This window comes from Brassica rapa, chromosome A09 (genome assembly GCF_000309985.2).
Source record: "Brassica rapa cultivar Chiifu-401-42 chromosome A09, CAAS_Brap_v3.01, whole genome shotgun sequence".
In the NCBI taxonomy this organism is placed as follows: Eukaryota; Viridiplantae; Streptophyta; class Magnoliopsida; order Brassicales; family Brassicaceae; genus Brassica; species Brassica rapa.
In genome coordinates, this window is record NC_024803.2 from 6,241,903 (window position 1) to 6,264,671 (window position 22,769).

The following is a 22,769-nucleotide window of genomic DNA, read 5'->3' on the forward strand; positions in this document are numbered from 1 at the left end:
GAAAATAAAAATTATATTTGAAACTATTTTAAATTTTTATATATATATTTTTAAGTACTTATTTATATATTTATTAGAATCCTAAATTTCACATTTCAAAACCATTCTCCACTACTCAACTCTAAACCCTAAGTCTAAATTGGTTAACTCTAGAGGTATAAGTGTCTTTTACCCTTTATTAAAAATGAGAGTAAAAGTGATTAGTGTTTTTTTGGACATCAAATTAAAAAGGGGTACAACACGAAGACTTCCCGGGAAGTCACCCATCCTAGTACTATTCTCGCTCAAGTACGCTTAACTGCAGAGTTCTGATGGGATCCGGTGCATTAATGCTGGTATGATCACACCCAAATTAATTAGTATAAACATAAAAATTGATACTACGAACGTAGTATTTATGACAATTTTCCTAAAAAGTAAAAAAAACAACAATGATTTTTTGGATCGAATTTTAACATTTGAATTTAAATATTCATAAGTTAATTTTTATAAATACATATATATATATATATATATATATATAATAATTAAATATATATTATTTTTTGAAAAATATTTATTAATTAAACATATATGTTGTTAAAAAAGAAAAAGTAAACATGTATGACTATGCTAAGAGCCTAAGCTAAATAAAATGTTGTCACCCATCACTCTATTGCATTAGAGATTATCCAGTACCGCGATAGCACCTCTTATCAATCAATAGTTTTCTAAATTTACCCTTTATGAATTCGTTTCACATACTTCTCTATCACATCTTTATATACTGTTTTTTCTTTCCTTGCTACAAACCATAACCAAACCTGCTCAAATCAAGCTCAAGCGATGGCCATGAAACCAAAAGGCAAGTCCATGTCTCCTCCGCCAATGCTCACAAAGTTATGTTCTTCAAAGATATCTCACCATGTCCCCATGAAACCCAGTTATCATCTGATATATTTTTGGGACCCTTATTGGTCTGGAAATTCTCCTCATAAATTTAGTTTCCCCTGATTTTTATTTTAAATATAGTTTGTCTTCTTTTTTTTTTATCTCTCTTAACAACACATTGTCCATGTTAATCTTCACATCGTCTTTCACATTGTCTTATAAAGACATTGTTGAATCGACAAAGGAGATGAACGGATCAAACACTTACTCTTTCGCTCATTCAAAGATTTCTATTACAAACTTTTATAGCAGGCAGCACCATGAGAAACTGTTCTTTGATATGGATACAAACGTGATCGGTTCAACGAGCTTAAATCCAAAAAATAGTGGGAGGTAGGCATGTTGACTCCCTGTTGTATGATATTTCATCTTCAGAGAACCCAACCTCAAGGACCCATTTCTATTTTGATAGCGAGAGTAACATAGGTAAGGTCTGACGTGTTTGCTTTGCTTTGCTTTGCATTCTTTTTTAATTTTCAGTTTGTATTAATTGTACTTATACACGGTTTTTCTCAGTTTCCAGGGGAGTGAAGATGGGTCCGCCTCAACTGCTACAAAATATGGAGGGGTGAAGAAGATTGAATCATTAACACTGTGAGAGCTGAATTCTTATGTAATCATTTCACCACCACAAGTTAGCCTCGAACTTAAAACCTCCAGCTTACTCTTTTGCAACTACCCTCTTACAAACCCAAACACTTGCAGGCTGCAGAGTTCTTGTGCACTGCGAAAGTTGACAGCATTGAAAAAGCAAATGGGTGGTGCTACTTCTCATAATCTAAATGCTCCCGAAAACTTTAGCGTAGTTTCTCATCTCTCACGTGCACAGCCTGTCATGATGCAAACATTGTAGTTATTGTAAGGTAATCCAGGTTGTACAATGTTTTAGACGTGCTTTAAAACTTCTGAGAAGGAAACAAATGCACCTAATCCCTAACAAATCTTATCTATCTTCGATGACGAGGTGCCGGGTTGAGATGGTAACAGATCACTCGAACTCTGTTCTGTTTGTGGTTTGGACGCTGAGATGAACAAGCTTACCGATGTCCCTGCCTCATCACTGTCTCAGGCCATGGTAACATCCACCAAATGACCTTTGTTATCTGTTTTTAGATTTAATAAAATGGGATGATGATCATTTAATAAATACTCAATCTCAAACAGGGCGCCGGAGTGGAAGACTGGAGCTGAATCGTGTCTACAGGGAACTGAACGGTTATTCAAGGATTCATTCCATGAAACAAGGATCAGTTTACAGACTCTTCAGCTTCTACCAAAAGCAAACCGGTTTCGGGTTGCTGATCATAGCATAGCCATTTTTTCTCATACAACTCTGACATGTTGGCTCCCTTTTTACGAAGACTGGTTCTGGTTCTATTCATATGAGGATTTTGAAACTAACTGTGACCTCAAAGGTGACCTTCACGGTAAGCTCTCTAATATTTCATATCATCTCTGAGTTACATTGTTTTATGATTGGATTTAGTCTTTAGCTTTTGTTCCTGCATTTACAATATAGTAATTAGTTGAATACAAATAGTTTGTCAACGTTTGCTAATGTGATACTAATTTATTCACCATTCCAAAAATGTCTCTGCTTCTGTTTATGTTTTCATCCTAGGCGTTTTTTGTTGTGTGTCATTGGTTGCTAATTTTTTCGTACTTCACATATAGGATCGCTAAAAAATATATGACTTATTGATTATACTATATTTTTATGAGCATATACTTGGATAGGATTATTGTAAGTGGTACATGAGAGGGTCAACATGTGAAGCTTTATCGACACAGGAACAAAAAGAGCAAGTGAAAGGTTGGGCGCAAAATCAAGGTGCACAAACAAACACTTGAATATCCTTAAAAAGATCTATGATAGAAGTATTATTTTTTGCTTAAAGTAACTCAAGATTGTTTTGTTTGGTGCTGCACTCTAAAGCCATTGCTTTGTCTCCTTATGTTAGCAAGCTTCTTGCTCCTTGCTTCTGTTGGTGGGATTACTAATAGATACATATGTTTTTCCAGTACAACAACAACTTCCTTAAATACTTGCAGTCAGGTAAATTTATTATTCAGTTTTGCCATGATTTCACGTGTAAAAAACAAATGTTATAACCGTCTTTGTTATTTCATATGACAGATTGACAGGTATGCAATCTAGCCATGAGTGAGTGAACTGGCACTGTTGTGTGGTGACCAAGCGTGATCAGTGAATAATGTGGTTTGATGTATGGGTTTAGGACTTGGGTTTTACATAGCTGGTGTTGCTGATTTAAGCTGCTACAAAAAGCATAAAACCTTGGCTGATGTGAAAGACTAATATGACTCATAACCTATGTTACATAGAAACGAAGCGGATACGTGGAACCGGCAGCGTATGGAAGCGCAGAAGCGAGATTTTTAAAAAAATTAGGAAGCGGGTACGTATTGGAAGCGTATGTATATATATGATTTAAATTTAAAATAAATCATTTATATTTATAATAATTATATGATTTCGTATTAAAACTGTGAAATACACATAAATTAAATTATTATATTAATTATTTTTATTACTTTATAATTAATTGACATAATATGTTTGAATATATGATTTATCTTTAATAAATATCTCAATGCATAAAGATAATTTATAGTATTAATTTTAATTGTTTTATATTTCTATTCAATCTATTCAATACTATTAAAATTTGGATTTTATATAAATTAAAATTAAAATTTTATATTTTTATTGATATAATACATTGTGTTTTTTTTAAAGAATGAAAGCGTGATTCCAAAACGGAATCGTAAGCTTCCAACGTGTTTTTAAAGATAATATTTTAGAAGCGTTTTGGAAGCGAGATTCCGTAAGCTTCCACAAGGTTCTGATTCCGATTCTGGTTCCGAAGCGGGAAGCGTACGTCCGATGAAGCTTCCGTGCAATGTAGCTCATAACTGGCTTCATCTATCACATCTGTTCAGTTAACAAAACAGACATTTTGTAAATCGATTTTATTGACAGTTTTCTATTTGTTGTGCATTAAAAACAAGAAAGAGAAAGCAATACAGGAGTTCAACATGGTAGTTATTCAAATATCATTTATGTGGGGGCAAATCACTAGAAAAATGGTGTAATTGCCAACTTAGACCAGGAAATTACACAAACAAATTGGTACACATATTTTAAAGAAAAAGTATCAATCAATTTATAGAATATGTGACGTACCACCAGAATTTTTAAGAAACACAAAGTAACAATCAAACTATAGTATACTAGGTTAAGACCCGCACCTTGCGCGGGATGAACATTATATATATATATATATATTATTTTATATATTATATGTTTATAACATATTATGAAATAATAAATATATATTAAATAATTAAAAAGTCATTATATACTACTTATATAATTAAATTGGTGCGAACATATAAATAAATTTTATAAATCGAAAAAATATTTTTTCTATTTGATATGATATATAATTAAATTTAAATGATAGTAACATATATATGGTATAATTTTAATATTAATATTTGTTAGATGATGTTTTTTGCTCATATTTTTTTATCATTTTTATCTGTTATAGCAAAAAGTCTAACTTAGTGATAACAAAATTTTCACAGTGGAATTAATGGTTTAAGTAATTTATAATATTTTTAAAAATTAAGTTGTCAATATTTTTTCAAATTTTTTATCAAAAAAATGTTCAAAGTAAATTTCAAAATTAAGATATTTATGTATTTTTATATGGCATATAGTTTAATTTAAAATAATACATATATTTATATATCTTTTATTTTTGATACTTATTAAATGAGACTTTCAACTTATATTATTTTTTAATTATTTGTATCATATCATTACAAAAGTTTTAAATCATAGATCACAAAATTTGAATGTGAAACTTTGAATAGTTTTAGTAATTTATACTCGTTAATTTTTATTATATAGTTACTATGATTGTTTAATTTATTTTAATAGCTTAAAATTAAACAAATATAATTATAATACACATTTATTTTTATCAAATCTTTATTATTCAAAATCATTAATTGTCATATATACTTTAGCCACATTAGGCAATTTCGTAATCTTATTTAAGGAAATAATGAAGCACATTAATAATGTATTTATTGTGGTTTAATAAAAAGCTTATTATATATTTAGATGGACCAACCTATTTCTCTAAGGATTCTAAGAATCATTCTAGTGATGACACGTGGCTACAAAAAAATGTTGCAATGCTTCTCAAATAATATATAGGGGATGTGATGTATCTTCCGAGTGTATATCGACAGTGGGCACACATGTTTTCTTGGCATTGATGGCACATACTTTAAAAAAAAAAAATATATATATATATATATATATATATATATATATATATATATATATATATATCATAGCTAATCCCTAAGTAATTATGTATTCATCACAATTATCTGAAATCGAAAAACCGAAAACCAAAGAACCAGGTTCAGTTTGGGTTCAAAAGATCCTATCAATTACCCGAGCAAATTCTATATCTGTATAAGCGAAAAACCAAAATCGAATTGAAACTGATAACCAAATGAATACTCGAATTTTTATAATATAGTTTATATAATTATTAATATTAACTATATTTAGATTTAAAATAAATAAATCTTTCTAAAATACTATTTTTAAAACAAAATACTCAAATATTTTTTTATCAAAGATATTTTAAGTTATCCGGGTTTTTCACAAAAACCCCAAAGTCTGATATTTTATCTGAAACTTTAATTTTACCTTTTTAACCCAAATTAACCGAATAAACAACACCAAAACGGATTAGATTCAAAATTATCTCTGATATTAGTCGGTTCTTAACTTTGTTACCCAAACAAAATCGAAAACCGAAATAACTAAACTGAATCAAATTGAATTTCTTAAATGCCAGAATGAATCATATATTCTAGAACCTAAAACAAAAATAAACCAAAGCGAGCCGATACACGAAATACACGTGCCCATATAGTTTTCAAGAATAAATTTGTTTTTGAACATTAATCATAATTCATATTTATATAACATGGATAAAAAATTATAGGTATTACACAAATTAAATAAAAAATATTAGTCAAAAACCCGGGGGTAGCCTCGAAAAATTCCTAGTATTTATAATGTATAGATTCTTTTGTTAATTATGGACTAAACGAATTCATTTAAGTTTTCAAAATCCTAAGTGATTTTAACTTAGACATGAAAAAATGTGATCGAAATTATTATATACCGCATCACCATTCACTAATGTAGTTTTCCTTCCTGACATATAGTATCCGATTGAGAATCAACCAACGTTAAACTGTATATAGTATAGACCAAACCTTTAAGACCTTGTAAATTTCTTCTCAATAAATAACACCAAACTTGAAAGTCTTCTCAACCAGTGGTGACGCCACTAACATTTTGGGTGTGGGACAGTTGCCTCCTATGATATTTATAAAATTGGTGTAGCTGTTTACCAAATTTTAATGCTGCTCCTGTTGATTTATTAAATTACTAGGTTAAGATCCGCGCCTTGCGCGGGATGAACATTATATATATAAATTATTTTATATATTATATGTTTACAATATATTATGAAATAATAAATATGTATTGAATAATTAAAAAGTCATTATCTACTACATATATAATTAAATTGGTGCAAACATATAAATAAATTTTATAAATCGAAAAAATATTTTTTCTATTTGATATGATATATAATTAAATTTAAATGATAGTAGTATATATATGGTATATTTTAATATTAATATTTATTAGATGATGCTTTTTGCTCATATTTTTTTTTTATCATTTGTATCTGTTATAGCAAAAAGTCTAAATTAATTTCACCGTGGAATTAATTTCTTAAGTAATTTATAATATTTTACAAAATTAAGTTGTCAATATTTTTATCAAAAAATATTCAAAGTAAATTTCAAAATTAAGATATTTATGTATTTTTATATGGTATATAGTTTAATTTAAAATGATACATATTTTTATATATCTTTTATTTTTGATACTTATTAAATGAGATTTTTAACTTATATTATTTTTTAGTTATTTGTATCATGTCATAACAAAATTTTTAAATCATAGATTACAAAATTTGAATGTGAAACTTTTAACAGTTTTAGTGATTTATACTCGTTTAAAAAAAAATCAAAATATAATATATAAATAATTTTTTTAATTTTTATTATATGGTTACTATGATTGTTTAATTTATTTTATTAGCTTAAAATTAAACAAATATAATTATAATACACACTTATTTTTATCAAATCTTTATTATTCAAAATCATTAATTATCATATATATTTTAGCCACATTAGGCAATTCCGTAATCTTATTTAATGAAATAATGAAGCACATTAATAATGTATTTATTGTGGTTTAATAAAAAGCTTATTATATATTTAGATGGACCAACTTATTTCTCTAAGGATTCTAAGAATCATTCTAGTGATGACACGTGGCTACAAAAAATGTTGCAATGTTTCTCAAATAATATATAGGGGATACTTTAATATGTAACTTTTGTCTCCGCCACTATTCCCAACAACATCCTTAATTGAATAAGGTAACAATTCAGGATCTTCTACCTATGAGATATCACACAATAGGTATAATCATTCCATACACTAACAGCACGAGATCAATATAAATAGATATGATATTGGTTTACCCCATCTAAAGAACCATTCATAATCTTTGACGCCTTTTCACTAACAATTCCTTTTGCTATGGTATCAAGCAGCTAGCATGAATTTTGTTACCACATCAAACTTAACTATAAACTCCACAATCTTTCTTGATCAGTCTCACTAATGTGCAAATAAAATACTACATTCGTTCCCAAAAGTAAGATTTTATATAGATTTCAGACTTATTAAAAATATAATAAATGTTTACAGTTTAATTTATTATTTATTTTTCTATATACTTTCTAATTACTCTCCACCAATTAAATCTAATCAATCCAAATATTTGTGATTAATGTTTTTCAAAAATATACAAAAATATCTTAAAAATATATAAAATCTATCTTTGTGAAACAAGAAGAAAATCTTACTTTTGAAAATGGAGAGAGTATATTTTGCAATCAACTAATTATTTGATCGATAAGAGGAAACAAAATGGTTTTAAAATCTTTCTTCTGTAGTTCTAAATGAGGTCATGTTGAGTGAAGAAGATGATGAATAAAGAATAATACATTAATAACAGCTTTACAAGTCTAGCAAACTACTTCTTCTAAAACCAAAACAACACTATCCAAGACCCAATCATCTCTTCCACAATAATCCTTGTTGTGCATCTTACTCCGTCAACCTAACACTAGCTCGACATGTTGGGCATGTATCAGCTCTGAGGAACCAAGTGTCCACACACTTCCTATGGAACACGTGTCCGCAACCGGGAAGTCTCCGACACCATCGTCCCTTTCTGAATCCATCAAGGCAAACAACGCATTCGCTTCCGTCTGGTCTGGCTGGTTTGGAAGTTTTGAATTGGGGAAGCTTCTGCACGAGTGTGGAAGATAATCCACCAGAGGGTTCATCTTGGGGATCATCTGGGGGATCATCTTGGGGATCAAGGAAACTAACGTTGGAAATTGATCTTATAATGCTTAATACTGAGAAAGAAAGAGACAAATATGGTGAAGAGAAGATGATGAGAGCATGCATCAAAAATACACAAGAATTACATGAACAAGAAAAAAAATACACAGGAATTACATGAACAAGAAAGAAAAAAAGGAGAAGGAAATTCAAAGGTTTGTGTGTAAGACAACAAGTCACTGGGTCAGAAATTATTAACCTCAGATCATATGGGTTGTGTGATATGTAATAGTAGATTAGGGTTGGTAGTATAAATATGTAAGCATATCGTAAGGAAAAGGATAATAGAGTGAAAATTAATCAGAAAGTGTATGAGGAAGATAATCCACCTGAGGGTTCATCTTGGGGATTTGGTAGACTACTGTTGAATATTGATCCTATGCTTAATCCTGAGAAAATAAAGAAACAAATATGGTGAAGAGAAGAAGATGAGCCTATGAAAAATACATAGGAAAACATGAAGAAGAAGAAGGTCACGTGCAAGGTCAGAAATGACTAAACCCAAAGCATATATATGGGACGTATGTGGTATCAGTATGTAATTAGTAGATTACGGTTGATTGTATGGAATAAGGATTAATAAAAAAGTGTAGGAGGAAGATAATCCACCTGGGGGTTCATCTTGGGGATTAGGGAGACTACTGTCGAATATTGCTCCTATGCTTAATCCTGGGAAAAGAAAGAGACAAATATGGTGAAGAGATGAAGATGAGCCCATGACAAATACGTAGGAAACATGAATAAGAAGAAGGTCACGTGCAAGGTCAGAAATGATTAAACCCAGAGCATGTATATGGGACTTTATGTAATAAGTAGATTAGGGTTGATTGTATGGAATAAGGATTAATCAGAAAATTTAGAAGGAAGATAATCCACCTGAGGGTTCGTATAGGGGCCTGGGGAGATTACGTCGGTGAAGGAAGAGGAAAAGGAGGAGGCTAAGGGGAAGAAGAAGACCGGCAGTGACGATTACGATAAGTGTCATTGTAAACCATTTACGAATAGAAGGGCAGACTTTTCATTAGATACAAGAGATAATATATACGCACATAAGGCGTGAGAAAACCCTAAGGTGACCAAAACAACTGTAGCAACAATTAACAAATAAGAAAACATACAATACATATATTGTAAAAAAAATATTTTGGACTGCTTCCAGAATATATAAACAAAAAAATAAAATAAATAACATTTATCCTTTGTTGTAAAATAAAAAATAAAAACCCTAATAACTACTTATTTGACCTAAGTCTCGTGGGTTAGAAGTTACAGTTGGAGATAATCTGGACTGGCTGTGGATGATACATGGCCGCAACTCCGGCGTCATTGCTCCCAGAAGCTTTCACAATGAAACCCATTGTTCAAGCGCCATGGTGAGTTTTTTTAAATCGAACTTCCAGGGCATGATCTCTGTATTAGGGTTTAGCTTTTGTGTTATGTTCTATAACCGCTTTCACTATATATATCCAATATTCGAACCTACGTCTTCCCATCGTTGTAATATCTCTTGATGATTCACCGTGCATGTGCTTCTTCTTCTACTAGTTGTCGATGCAGTGTTAAGGCTAGAGAAAATCATGGATCAAAGAACAAGTGCACTAAAGGATTGTGGGATCTAAATATTCCCTCAGAGCTCTTGGAGGAGATACTATCCCGCCTCGGAGTAAAAGACAACATAAAAGCTTCCGCTGTCTGCAAGGCATGGTGTGAAGCAGCTGCTTATGTCAGAAAGTTCAACCCGCTTTTCTATGGATCAAAAGAGGGAGACTATGGTGATTGGTTTTTGTTTTAGTTTTTGGTTTTTATTTTTTTCAAAATCACTTTTTTAAATTAAGTTTTAGTTTTTAGTTTTTAGTTTTTATTTTTGTAAAAATTATTTAATTTGCCAATCACGATTTATAACAAATAACTTCCCTAAACTTAGAATAACTAGTTTTTCAAAATTTTAACTAATTTATGAACTTACCCAATAAGTGGCGCTTTTTACCCAGCCAAATGCGTAGCTTTCTCAGCCGCTCCTACATCAACTAGTTGCTTGGTGGTCTCCTTCAGCCAATTAGGTTACAAAGATTCTTTGTGATCGCTACTTGGTGACCTGGTGAGACCGTATGGACCATCTATAAACAAAAATACACAGAGAAGAGAATCTATCATTTCGTAATAATACTAGAAATGATAAAAATAAATTAAATATAAATTAAACTTAACTTCGCCAGTGTGAACACGTTTATACTAATCACTAAGACCATCTTTAACCCTATAACCCCATATGGATTTCTTAATAATTTTTAATTAATTAAATATACTTTAATTGTACTTAAAAACTCTAGTTAAGAAACCTTTAAAATGTGTGCTCCAGTGGTAGTTTCTTAATTAGGATTCTTAAAAAAATTTAAGTTGTGTTGTTAAGCTTGTGTTGCAAGCAATTGGAGTTTATGATGCCTCCAAGTAATATATATATATATATATATATATATATATATATAATATATATATATATATATATATATATAAATACAGGAGAGGTGGAAGCTGAGGCTGAAAACAATAGAAGATGGCTTGAAGGGTACAAACACGTTTTCTATCTGGCAAACGACTACAAAGACTGAAAAAACTGGCAAGATTTTAGGATTCTTGACGAGTGGCGGTGGAGGATCAAAGAAAAGGTCTAGTTCTCAGCCACGAGGCTCAGTTACAGGAAGAATCCATGCTATGAATCAGCCGAGCAACAGAGCTGCAGAGACTGATGGAAAAGAGAACTCAAAGATTTCAGCAAACGGTTTCAGGGTTTTTGTATGACAGGCTTCAGAAGGAACCATATAGAAGAAAAAAATGAAAGGCATGTCTTTTTACATGGTACTCAGTGTAAGGTGATGTTGCCTGCTGTGTAGAAGCGCAAGCCGTTTGAGGATGAAACGAGTTTGATACCTTTGTAAATCTTGTGAGAGCATCGGCACGGTTTAGGAACAGAGAGGGGTTTGATGGAACAAGCCTTCTCTAGGTCAGGAATTGCGTGTAGGTGAGAAGGAAGATCGATGTTGAACTGTGACAGCTTTGATCACTTTGGATCTACTCCTATGTCCAGTATGGCACATGATACCAACGGTAGCACCTGCATGACAGATGATGATGTGTTAAAGACCTGTATAAGGGATATGAACTAGTTTTCCAGTACGTACCAGAGATACGGTCGGCTGAGGAAGAGAGAAGAGAGGCGGTGAGGATGACGGAGGAGAGTTTGATGTCTTAGCCTGTGCCACAGCACCCTCAAGCACGAAGATGCAGATCTACTTGCTTCAACAGCTCTTCTTGCGTCCGTTTCTTCCTCAAAGCCGAGAAAGCCTTCTCCTTTCCATGTTCCCGGATTAATTCTCTTGCTCCTTCCTTCTCAGCTTCAATTACTTTCTCAACCTAATTTACAAAAAGTTATGAAGGTGGGTTAAAATGGAATAAGCCAAGAACTCAAAAGCTTGAGCCTTTTGTTGTCATCAGTACTAAATAACAATCAAAACCATTTATAACAACATAGGCTTATTCTATCGAATGAAACAAAACTTCAAATGGTTAAACCTATATGATCACAGTTCATATAGAAAGGAGATAAGATTGGATCAAACAATACCTTTGTTTCAACCTTGGAGGTGCGAAGGAGAGCTTGGAGGTGCAAAGGAAAGCCAATTGAACAAACAATACGTTTGTTTCAACCTTGGAGGTGCGTAGGAGAGAACGACAGCCATCGTCGTCTTGCGGAGACAACGGGGGAAGCGGCGGAGAAGCCGAGTGAAACCAAAGAAAAGAAAAAGAGAAAAGAATAATAGAAAAATATATGCTTTGTCTTTCGTTAGCTGACACGTGGAGGAAAAACCTCTTTAGTTATCGATCACAAAAATCCTTTCTTAAGGATCGATAACTCCCCTTTTATTTAGTTTTCATTTAATTAAATACCCAATTAACTTTAAAACCCCATTTAAAATCCCCCGTTAAAGATGCTCTAAGAGCATCCGCAATAGGAATCCTTAAGAAGGAGTCCTTAGAAAAAAAAAAATTAAATAATCGATGGACTCCACTAAAAGTTAAGGATTCATTCCTTAAAATTCTTAGATAATGACTCTTTCTTAGTGAATCCTTGCACTATTTGCGGATCCCGACAACATGTGGTGACCCGCGATTAGTTGATATTTATTTATTTTTTATCTAATAAAGAAAAAAAAATAATACTAAAAAAATCAAAATACACTTTTTCTAAGGACTCCCTTTGAGTAACACTATTGCGGGTGCTCTAATAAGACTATCTCCAACAAGACATCAAATTTGGTGTGATTTTATCTCCAACAAAACATCAAATTTAACACTATCCCACCAAATTTGGTGTAATGTAAATAGTGTTATACCAATCATCACACTAAATCCTTAAAATACATATTTTAATATGTTTCATTTAAAAATATAGTTTAATTACTATCAAAGTTGTAGTTAAACATAAATATATTGTATTGTTTTTATTTTAAATTTATTTTTCACATTTGATGTAATAATATTCATTACACAAAATTTCTAAAATATATTTTAGTATGTTTCATATAATAATATAGATCAAATACTATCAAATTTGTAATTAAACATAAATAATATTATATTATTTGTATTTTTAATTTATTTTCATATAATTAAAAATTTAATTTTTATTATTTTATTCAAAATAAATTAGTAAATAACTATTATTATTTATCACTTACAAATAATAAAAATATAAAATTTTTAAAACTGAAAACATCAAATAATATATAATATTACTTTTGGTGTAAGATTTGGTGTTATTGTTAGAGATGACAAAACAAAAATTGACACCAAAACACTAAATTTGGTGTAAATTCAACACTAAATTTTGTGTCATTGTTGGAAATGTCCTAAGTGTTGGGTTATAACATGTTGTGTTATTATAGATGAAAAATATATAATATACTTGTGTTTTATATTATTAAGGTAAATCATTTCGTAACAATAATACTATTAAAAACAATTAAAATAAATTAAATATAAATTAAACTTCACTTAACTTCGCTGATGTGAACACGTTTATACTAATAACATGTTGTGTTATTAACTTATTATAGGTGAAAAATATATAATTGTGTTTATATTTAAGGTAAATCTTATCGAAAACCCTGAAGAAATTTTTTGACCAAAATAGTCCATAAATAAAAAGATACCAAAATAAGTTTATTAAAGAACAAAAAAAATTAAAGTACCATTTAATGATATACGTCTAATATAAATAAGTATTTTTATTTTTATTTTTAATATTGTCCAAAAGACAGTCGTATATATATTACTCACCGGTAGATTCGATGGTTGGATCTACGGAGTTGATAGGAAGCGGTGGTGACGCATTGGCCTCGTGACACGTGTACCTTCGACGGTGAGGATGGCAACACGTGTCCAAGCATCAAAAATGGGATCTGCGAGGCGGCCGAATCTACCTTCTTTAGGTTTTTAGGGTTTCTCAAGTTGGGCCGTAGGTCTAGTCTCAATTGAGGATCGGGGTTGTCCGTTTGGTTTGTTGGGCTTTAGTGTGAGTTTTTGTACTGGGTTTGGCCCGTTTTATTAATCAAAATCATCCGGTTGGAAAAAAAAAATATTACTCACCTAATAGTAACACAACAGTTGTTCAAAAACAAAAGTAAGTAACACAACAATCCCGAAATTATTATTATTTAATAATATCTGAAGGTTAAAAATTAAGTTGTGTCCATTGACACTGAAGACATTGGGCCGAGATTAGGTTAAGCCCGTGAGCCCAAAAGCTAAAAAAAGGGAAAAAACCGGTTCAAATTGAAACCCTCGATTTCGCTAAAGCTTTGTTCCAATTTGTGATTCGGTGGAGGAAGGAGGAGGACGAAAAGAGTGTTTTCCAGTCACTGCGAAAATTCATCAACCTTGTCGTCTCTCTCCCCCTATCTACTTCTTCCCTTTCTTTCCGCGAGGTATCTTCTCGATTTCTTTTCCGAATTCGCAATTTTTTTATATATCTGTAATGAATCCGAAATTCGCGAATAGAGGTTTTGTAAAATCGTATTCTTTTGTTATAAATCTGAAATTGACTGCGTAAATAGACATTTTTTCATTTCAATTTCGTTGTTTGTTATTAACCCCTCGTCGAAATTTTGAGTCTTTATTGGCATATGCTTACTACTGTTAAAATGAAATTTGAGCATTGGTTTATAATGAAGTTTAGAGATGTGAGAAGTCAAGAAGGCAAAGGTGCAACCTTTTTGCGTTTTCTTGAAAATTGCTTTGTTATGCCTTCACTTGTCTCTTTGCTTTTGAGTTTTCCTCTTTGTTGACACTTGAACTATGCTATATTTCTTGTTTGTATAAAACACTGATACTGCTGAAACGCTTCTCCATCTCTATTTCAATCTAGATCAGTAAACCAAAAGCTAAGTTAGAACCAGACTTATCTTGTAGATTTGTTGAATTTATCTCCCCTACTAAGGCCAATGATCAATAAACCCATTTTAAGATGTTCTCCTTAGCTCCAACTTGTTTGTACTTCTCTAGTGTGTACCAGATTTACCTTTTCTGTTTTGGGGTGTCTCTAAATTATTAGCTTCAAGGCAACCTGTGTTCATTTCTTTTGTTTCTATGCAATTCGTATTTGATAAAATTATTGTATCCGTGAATTGGTATAGGTATGCTGTTATAATGGATTCGGCATTGGAGAATATAACAGAAATGGAGAATGAGAGAGTTGAACAGGGCACAGACAAGGAAATTGAGACTAAAGAGCAAACTCAGGATAACGTTGTGGAAACCAATAAGGAGACTGAGACTGACGAGCAAACTCAGGATACTGTTATGGAAACCAATAACGGAATGGAGACTGAAGAACAAAGTCAGGATACTGTTATGGAAACCGAGGATAAGAATCCAGGAGAGACAGTCGGAGAGGAAGATCCAGTAAGCGAACTTAAGGATCCTCCTTCTCCCATGATCACTGAAAAGGAGGCCGACGATGATGATGATGTACCAAAGATTGATGGTGAGAAGAATACCCAATTAGAGACTAGCCCGCATCTAAGTCCTCCTTCAGTGGCTCTAGATCCTGAAGAAGGGTTAAGCAAAGACAATGTTGAACGGAACATTGGGTCCAGCGAAGTAAGTTCGGGTGTCTTGAAAAATGACACAGATTCTGTCATGGTTGACAAATATACTCCAGTAGTCCATGACGAAACGGCTACAGTAACTTATAGCAAACTCTCAGAGGAAAAAGGATCGCCACATCATCATGCTAATACTGTGACGGATCAGGACAAAGCTACAGAAGAGCAGGACATGGCATCCTCAGGAGAGTTGAACGTGATTACAGTCACTCCTGATACCAAACTCTTGGAGGACAAAGGATCACCCCTTCATCATGCTGATACTGTGATGGATCATGACAAACCTGCAGAAGAGCATGACATGGCATCCTCAGGAAACTTTAACGAGATTACGGTCACTCCTGATACCAAACTCTCGGAGGACAATGGATCACCCCTTCATCATGCTACTGTAATGGAGCAGGACAAACCTGCGGTAGAAGTAGAACATAACATGGCATACTCAGGAGACCAAAACGAGGTTACAGTCACTCCTGATACCAAAATCTCGGAGGGAAAAGAATCTCCGCATCGTCATCCCAATTCTGTGATGGAGCAGGATAATCCTGCGGAAGAACATAACATGGCATCCTCAGAAGACCATAACGAGATTACAGTCACTCCTGATACCAAACTCTCGGAGGACAAAGGATCACCGCTTCATCATGCTGATACTGTAATGGAGCAGGACAAACCTGCAGAAGAACATAACATGATATCCTCAGAAGATCATAACGAGTCTCCAGTAACTACTGACACCAAAGATGTTGAGGAGAACAATGAAAGGCTAGACAAGGGCGAGGCTAACAATATGAACTTGGCTGACCATGTAAGTGAGCCAGTGGATCATGATGAAGGAACCACAACGGAGAATGAAAAAGAGCCAGATGTGCCTGTTTCTGAGACCGAATCAAATCTGGAGAATAAGCCATCCGAGCCTCTCGTAGAAACCTCAGTGAACGTGGAAAAAGAGCCAGACATGCCTGCCACTGAAAATTTGACAGAAAATGACCAAAACTCTGATGTGTTGGCTGCTGTAGTTTCGGGAGACAGTGACAAAGGGTTATCTCTCTTGCCCGCTACCCAGACTTCACCTAACCATAACGAAGGAGTTGCTACACTTGAGGCTGAACGTATGGAAGACATGGAAGTCGACGTCCCTGATTCTATTTTGGTTACTGATGCTAGTATTGACCCTCCAAATAACAACGATGTCAATGCCAAGGCTCCTACTAATGCTGAAAATAAAGATTCTTCTATAGTATTAGTACCTGAGGGAAATGATGCTGATAATGAGAGTGCGTCAGTGAGACGTGAACCTGGTCCTCCATGTGTTGCATCTTCTGATACGAAGTCTGAAGTGGGGGCAAGTGGTGGTTTGAATAATGGGGTCCATCAGATAGGTCAGCCATCACCTGGTTTGGATAGGCCCATGAGCCCAAAACGCTCTTTCCTGTTGGATGATTCGTCGGAGGGCTATGAATCTGGAACGGAGGAGGATCAAGCTGCTTTTATGAAAGAACTGGGTCACTTCTTTAGAGAGAGAAACATGGACTTCAAACCTCCAAAGTTTTATGGAGAGGGACTAAACTGCCTTAAGTAAGCTTTCTCCCCCACCCATCTTATTGTGTTTTAACAATTTCAGTTGAAGCTGATGTTTTCATTCATTTTCTTTGGCGCAAGGTTGTGGAGAGCTGTAATTAGATTGGGGGGTTATGACAAGGTACGCCCCCACTGTCAATGCGCCTGATGAACGATATAGCATCTTTGTTGACGAGAAAATTTGGCCTTTGCATTTCGTTCATGATTAAAATTATACTTTATTTTGAATAGGTTACTGGATGCAAACTATGGCGGCAAGTAGGAGAGTCTTTCAGGCCCCCAAAGTAAGAAGAATTTTGTCCTTTACCATTGGCCTTGTTCTTTTCTTATTAGTTGATTTTATCTGCATATTACCAAGAGTTTGTTCAAATTAGTTGCTCCATTTACTTGGCCAGGACATGTACAACAGTGTCATGGACTTTCCGAGGTTTCTACGAAAAGGTGAGAGATTATATATATGTCCACCCTCTTTGTTGATCTCCATTCTCTGCTTTTTTCCCAAATAACGTGGCTCTATGCTTCAGCTCCCTCTTTGAGATAATTTAAATGATTGAACAAAGAGCAAGTGTGAATCCTCTGGAGATATATTTCCTTAATATCCATTAACATCTTGTAACCTTATTTATGTTAATATCGTTTCTTATTTTATTTTTTTCAGGCTCTTCTTGAATATGAGCGGCATAAAGTCCACGTGGGTGAAGTACAGATACCACTTGCTATTGAACCAGAACCAATGAATATTGATAATCAGGTAAGTTTCTTGAACATTATATCATGCGTCTGTAGTTTTCTGTTTGATCTTTTTATGCTTATTTTTTTGTGTGTTTATAACTTAACCTGCGGTCATGTAGGCTTCTGGATCTGGTAGAGCGAGGAGAGACGCAGCAGCACGTGCTATGCAAGGTTGGAATTCACAGCGTCTTAATGGGAACGGTGAAGTTAATGATGACCCTGCATTTAAGGTCCGACAGAATCTTGTATTCTTTCAACTCTACACCTTTGTTGTTGTCATTATCTTCTGAACCGCACGCTATTTTGTAACTGTAGGATAAGAATTTAGTTCTTCATCAAAAGCGCGAAAAACAGATAGGAACATCCCCTGGTATGAGTTCTGTTCGATGAAGAAGTTTTTGTATATCATTTGTATTATTGAAGCTTTGACTCAGTTTATTACTAACATTCTCACAATGTCATCAGGTTTGCTTAAACGCAAGAGGCTATCGTCTACTGAACATGTTGCAAAACATTCCATCCAAGTGTCTAATCCTATGTATGGTTATTAGTTTTGTACTCTTGAGTTTTTTGGGAGATGATACTTCACATTTGAATCCTGATTCCGTTTTGTTCATCTTCTTAGGTTGGATGTGACAGTTGTTGATGTTGGACCACCAGCTGACTGGGTAAAGATTAACGTACAGAGGACGGTATGTTACTTTCTTGAAAATCTGAGAAATTAGTTTTTATATTATATTAATTAGTATTCTCTTCTAATATCCGCAGCAAGATTGCTTTGAGGTGTATGCATTAGTCCCAGGACTAGTCCGTGAAGAGGTTTAGCTCTCTCACTCACACACTTGGAACAGAATCTGTGTACTTCTCTGTTTTGGTTACGTATCAACAACTTATCTTGGCAAATAATAACACAGGTCCGAGTCCAATCAGATCCGGCAGGGCGGTTGGTAATAAGTGGCGAACCGGAGAACCCTATGAATCCCTGGGGAGCTACTCCTTTCAAGAAGGTAATGCTCCTTAGGCAAATTCAACACTTATATATAGATTGTTGAGTGACATTTTTGTTAAATTTCTCTTGAATTGTATGTAGGTCGTGAGTTTACCGACAAGAATTGATCCTCATCATACATCGGCTGTGGTGACCCTGAACGGCCAGTTGTTCGTCCGTGTGCCACTCGAGCAATCTGATTAGAAACATTTTTACAGTTTAACAAAGCCTTGAAGAAGATCCAAGAGAGAAGGGAGAAGAATGTTTAGAAGTAGTTGTGAGGATCTTTTGTCTGTATATTATCATATGATTGAGAGCATAACACAACCTGAGAACCCACTTTAGGATAACTTTAATTAGGTCATCTAGTTTATCATCTCTGTTCTCTTTGATTAAATTCTTAAAAATCAACATTTATATGTACCACAAGTTCTTTAAACATTTTCTATTAAGAAACACAAATCTACAACCTTTTTAGTATTTGTCTTCTCATTTACATTTGGTCTCACGTCTTTGTGTTTGTGGTAGTCTCCATAAGAAAGCCTTGATCATGTTTGGTCTTCTATTTGCTAAAATGTTAACGAGTGTTATCTGCATGATCATTAAGGCAACCTTATCATTTATCAACGATAACATCTAGATATCCAGAAGCACAAGGATTTCTAAAACTGACATGATTACAATTAGATTCATGCAATTCAAACATCTTACATGGTGACAGGTCTGAGGGCCCAGTCGACACCATTGGTAGCATGACCCATCAACTAGAGCAGGAAGATCACTCGATCATCGCAAATTGAAAAGCATATATGATCCATGTATGATACAATCCATCTCTTATGATGGTATCAAAACTTAATGATGCATATTAATTTATACTCATATGACAGTAGACTAAAGACAAGAGCTCCTGGTTTATTAACAAATAGAGCAGGAGAATTCAATACGACAGATTATTTCATTTTACCTATCATTCGGTAGAGCTAAACACGAACACGAAATCAGGGACGGCTCAGTGGGAGGACAAGCGGTGCGATCGCTCCGGGCCCAAACCTGTGTGCCCCCCGTATAAAAATAATTAAGAGGTCCAATTTTTTTATAAATCTATATTTTTATATATAAAAAATTATAAATATAATAAATCAAAATAAAAAGGGCCGAGAATTATTTGATATGTATATAGTTTTATTTTCATTACAAATATATACAAAATATTACATATTAAATTTTATATATATTTTAAACATTATATGTATATAAATTTTAGAGGGTAAATTTTTTTTTTGCCATGGCTCCCTAAGAATGTTGAGCCGGTCCTGCACGAAATCATCCAAATTGAACAGAAACCAAATTAATAGTTTGCTAAATCTGGTTAAGGACATCATTTTGATTTGTTAAAACTTAAAAGTTTGTACTGTATTTTCTTGAGAAAAAGACTAGGATAACATTAAACCAAGTTTTTGTTCCCAAACTAGCACTCAAGTCTCAAAATCACAAAAATAGGTTTTATTAAAGAGGTAAATATACACTTATATTCATTGGGTTAATTAATCCAAACCTTAGGGTTTTGAATTATAAAAAGAAAATTTGAAAAAAAAAAATTCGAAAAAAAAATTTCAGAAAAAAAATTATAAAAAATTTCGAATCTAAAAACATATAATCTGAAATTATAAATTTTTTTTTCATTTTTATTTTATTTGTTTTTATTTTTTTTTGTTTGTTTATTTAATTTTAAACCAAATATATTAAAGATATTTTACCATTTAATTTTGTTATTTTGTGACTTTCTATTTTAGTGCCATTTTTGAGACAAAAACTTGTGACAATTGCCCTATTTTCTTTTGTTAGGACTTATGATTGTTGAAGATAATTAAATTTTCATCAGTTTAGTGCTGAAGGATATATGTCTTCCTTCAAATAAAGAAAAGTATTATATCATTCTGGCTTGTAAGGAAAGGGATAACCCAATGTTTAATACTCAAAACGATTATATTCTTGTTACATTGATGTTCCAAATCGTTGCATATATAACAATAACTAGGTGATTTTTCCGTTCTCATGCACGGTTATAAATGTTTTTGAAGTAAATATACTATAATAATTGATTGCTATTTACTTTTAAATTTTAAATTAATTTAGAATTTGTATGCATCATTTATATTTATAATATTATATTACTTTAATAATACATATGATTTTATATATGTTATATTTAACCGGTTTTGTTGTTTTTACAATCAATTTAGTTATCATTTGCGTAATTTGGATGGCATCTCTGAATTCAACTATAATATTTTTATTCTAAATATATTAAAATTTTGATTAATTTCTTATTTTCATTTAGGTGGTTGTTGTCTTAAATATGTAAATATATTTTATGAAGATTATGTATAAGTTCAGATATATTGTGCTTAGAATAAAAATAATAAAATAAACTAAAGTGTCTGATTACAAATTACATAAATTAATATAACGATAATATTTTCAAGTCTCATGCATATATATAAATTTTAGAAAAGAACTAAATTGTAACAGTTGTTTAATATTTTATTTTCATTTTAATATGTTTTGAGTTGTTCTATAATTTATATTTATAAAATAAATTACTATTCTTATAAAATTATATATTCTTATCGTAGTTAAATCTATGATTTTATATATAAGTTAGATTAGTCGAATCACTCATGTTGTGAGTATATTGAGTTACTGTTATTCTTTCAAATTCAAATGAAATATAATTACTTTTTATTATAACCAAGTCAAATCAAATGAATTTTATTTATTGTTTAAACGCACATATATTTTCATAGTATATATCAAATTATATGTTGATGTTTTTTAAAATATATTATAAAATAAAGTGATGCTCAATAGGAAGTTACATAGATAAGTAGGTGATACATTTTTTGAACCTCATGAACACATATTAATATTTACAATAATTAAAATATTTTATAAATTGTAAATAACTTTATGCCTTTGATTTATTGAATGGAAACTAAAATTTTATTTTCAATAATATTAAAAATGAGAATTCAGATTTGCTTTGGTATTTTGATTATGGTTATATTAAGTTCCACAAACATAAAATTTAAAGGAAAATTATATATTAAGAAAACAAATAACTTTAATAATGATAAAATATAATATATCTATTTTGCAACAATTTGATCAAACGATTTTTTTTAATATCTCTTAAAAATAAACAGTAAAAAAAATTGTGATTTTATTTGAAAATAATATTATATAAGTAAAATATAATTTATCGATATTTTTTTGATGTAATTGGAAGATATTATAGTCAGTAAAATATATGAAAAATAAATAAAACACTTCAATAATACTAATTATAAACTATTTTTAGTCAATTAAACATATATTAGTTTATGTTTCTCAATTATTTTATGCAATCTTCAAAGAAAATCGATAGATATATAAAAATACTTCTATTAGTTTGAATTTTTTTGTATTGTTTAAAATTATGTTTTAAAAGAAATGTTATTTCTTTTTCTAATATCAAGATTATCTGTGTAAATTTTTCTTAATGAAATCACATCATATACAAATTTATGCTTTTCATCTAAGAAAATATAGATATAAATAAAGTATTTTATTACTTCAAAAGTATATTTTATGTTATTTAAAAATATTTTTTAAATGTAATATTACTATTTTGTGAGCTTTCTTTTTTTTGAAATCATATTATATATACATATATTTTCGTTATCAATTTGTTTTTTTTTTACCTTTATAAA

The 22,769-nt window shown here is 31.9% G+C and overlaps 1 protein-coding gene, 1 non-coding gene and 1 pseudogene across 2 annotated transcripts; 1 reads left to right on the forward strand and 2 right to left on the reverse strand.

Moving 5' to 3' along the window:
* Positions 1–230: 230 nt before the first annotated feature.
* LOC117128615 lies at positions 231–349 on the reverse strand. Its single transcript, XR_004452009.1, has one exon. It is a non-coding gene; the product is annotated as a 5S ribosomal RNA (ribosomal RNA).
* An 8,826-nt stretch (positions 350–9,175) lies between these two features.
* LOC103837866 lies at positions 9,176–12,065 on the reverse strand (annotated as a pseudogene).
* A 2,305-nt stretch (positions 12,066–14,370) lies between these two features.
* On the forward strand, positions 14,371–19,494 carry LOC103837803 (AT-rich interactive domain-containing protein 3). The gene is made up of 13 exons (XM_009114178.3): positions 14,371–14,534; positions 15,243–17,291; positions 17,376–17,415; positions 17,526–17,578; positions 17,690–17,735; positions 17,953–18,045; positions 18,146–18,256; positions 18,342–18,396; positions 18,492–18,564; positions 18,652–18,718; positions 18,795–18,845; positions 18,941–19,033; positions 19,117–19,494. Exons 2-13 carry the CDS (start codon positions 15,256–15,258, stop codon positions 19,216–19,218), a joined length of 2,820 nt encoding a protein of 939 aa, XP_009112426.1. The 5' UTR covers positions 14,371–14,534; positions 15,243–15,255; the 3' UTR covers positions 19,219–19,494.
* Positions 19,495–22,769: the final 3,275 nt, after the last annotated feature.

Excerpts from the sequence above, each read along its gene's own strand:
- LOC103837803 (XM_009114178.3), top strand. The coding sequence starts at position 15,256 with ATGGATTCGGCATTGGAGAATATAACAGAAATGGAGAATGAGAGAGTT. Across the intron at positions 17,736-17,952 it reads TCCGAGGTTTCTACGAAAAG|GCTCTTCTTGAATATGAGCG; the intron begins GTGAGAGATTAT and ends TATTTTTTTCAG. Across the intron at positions 18,046-18,145 it reads CAATGAATATTGATAATCAG|GCTTCTGGATCTGGTAGAGC; the intron begins GTAAGTTTCTTG and ends GCGGTCATGTAG.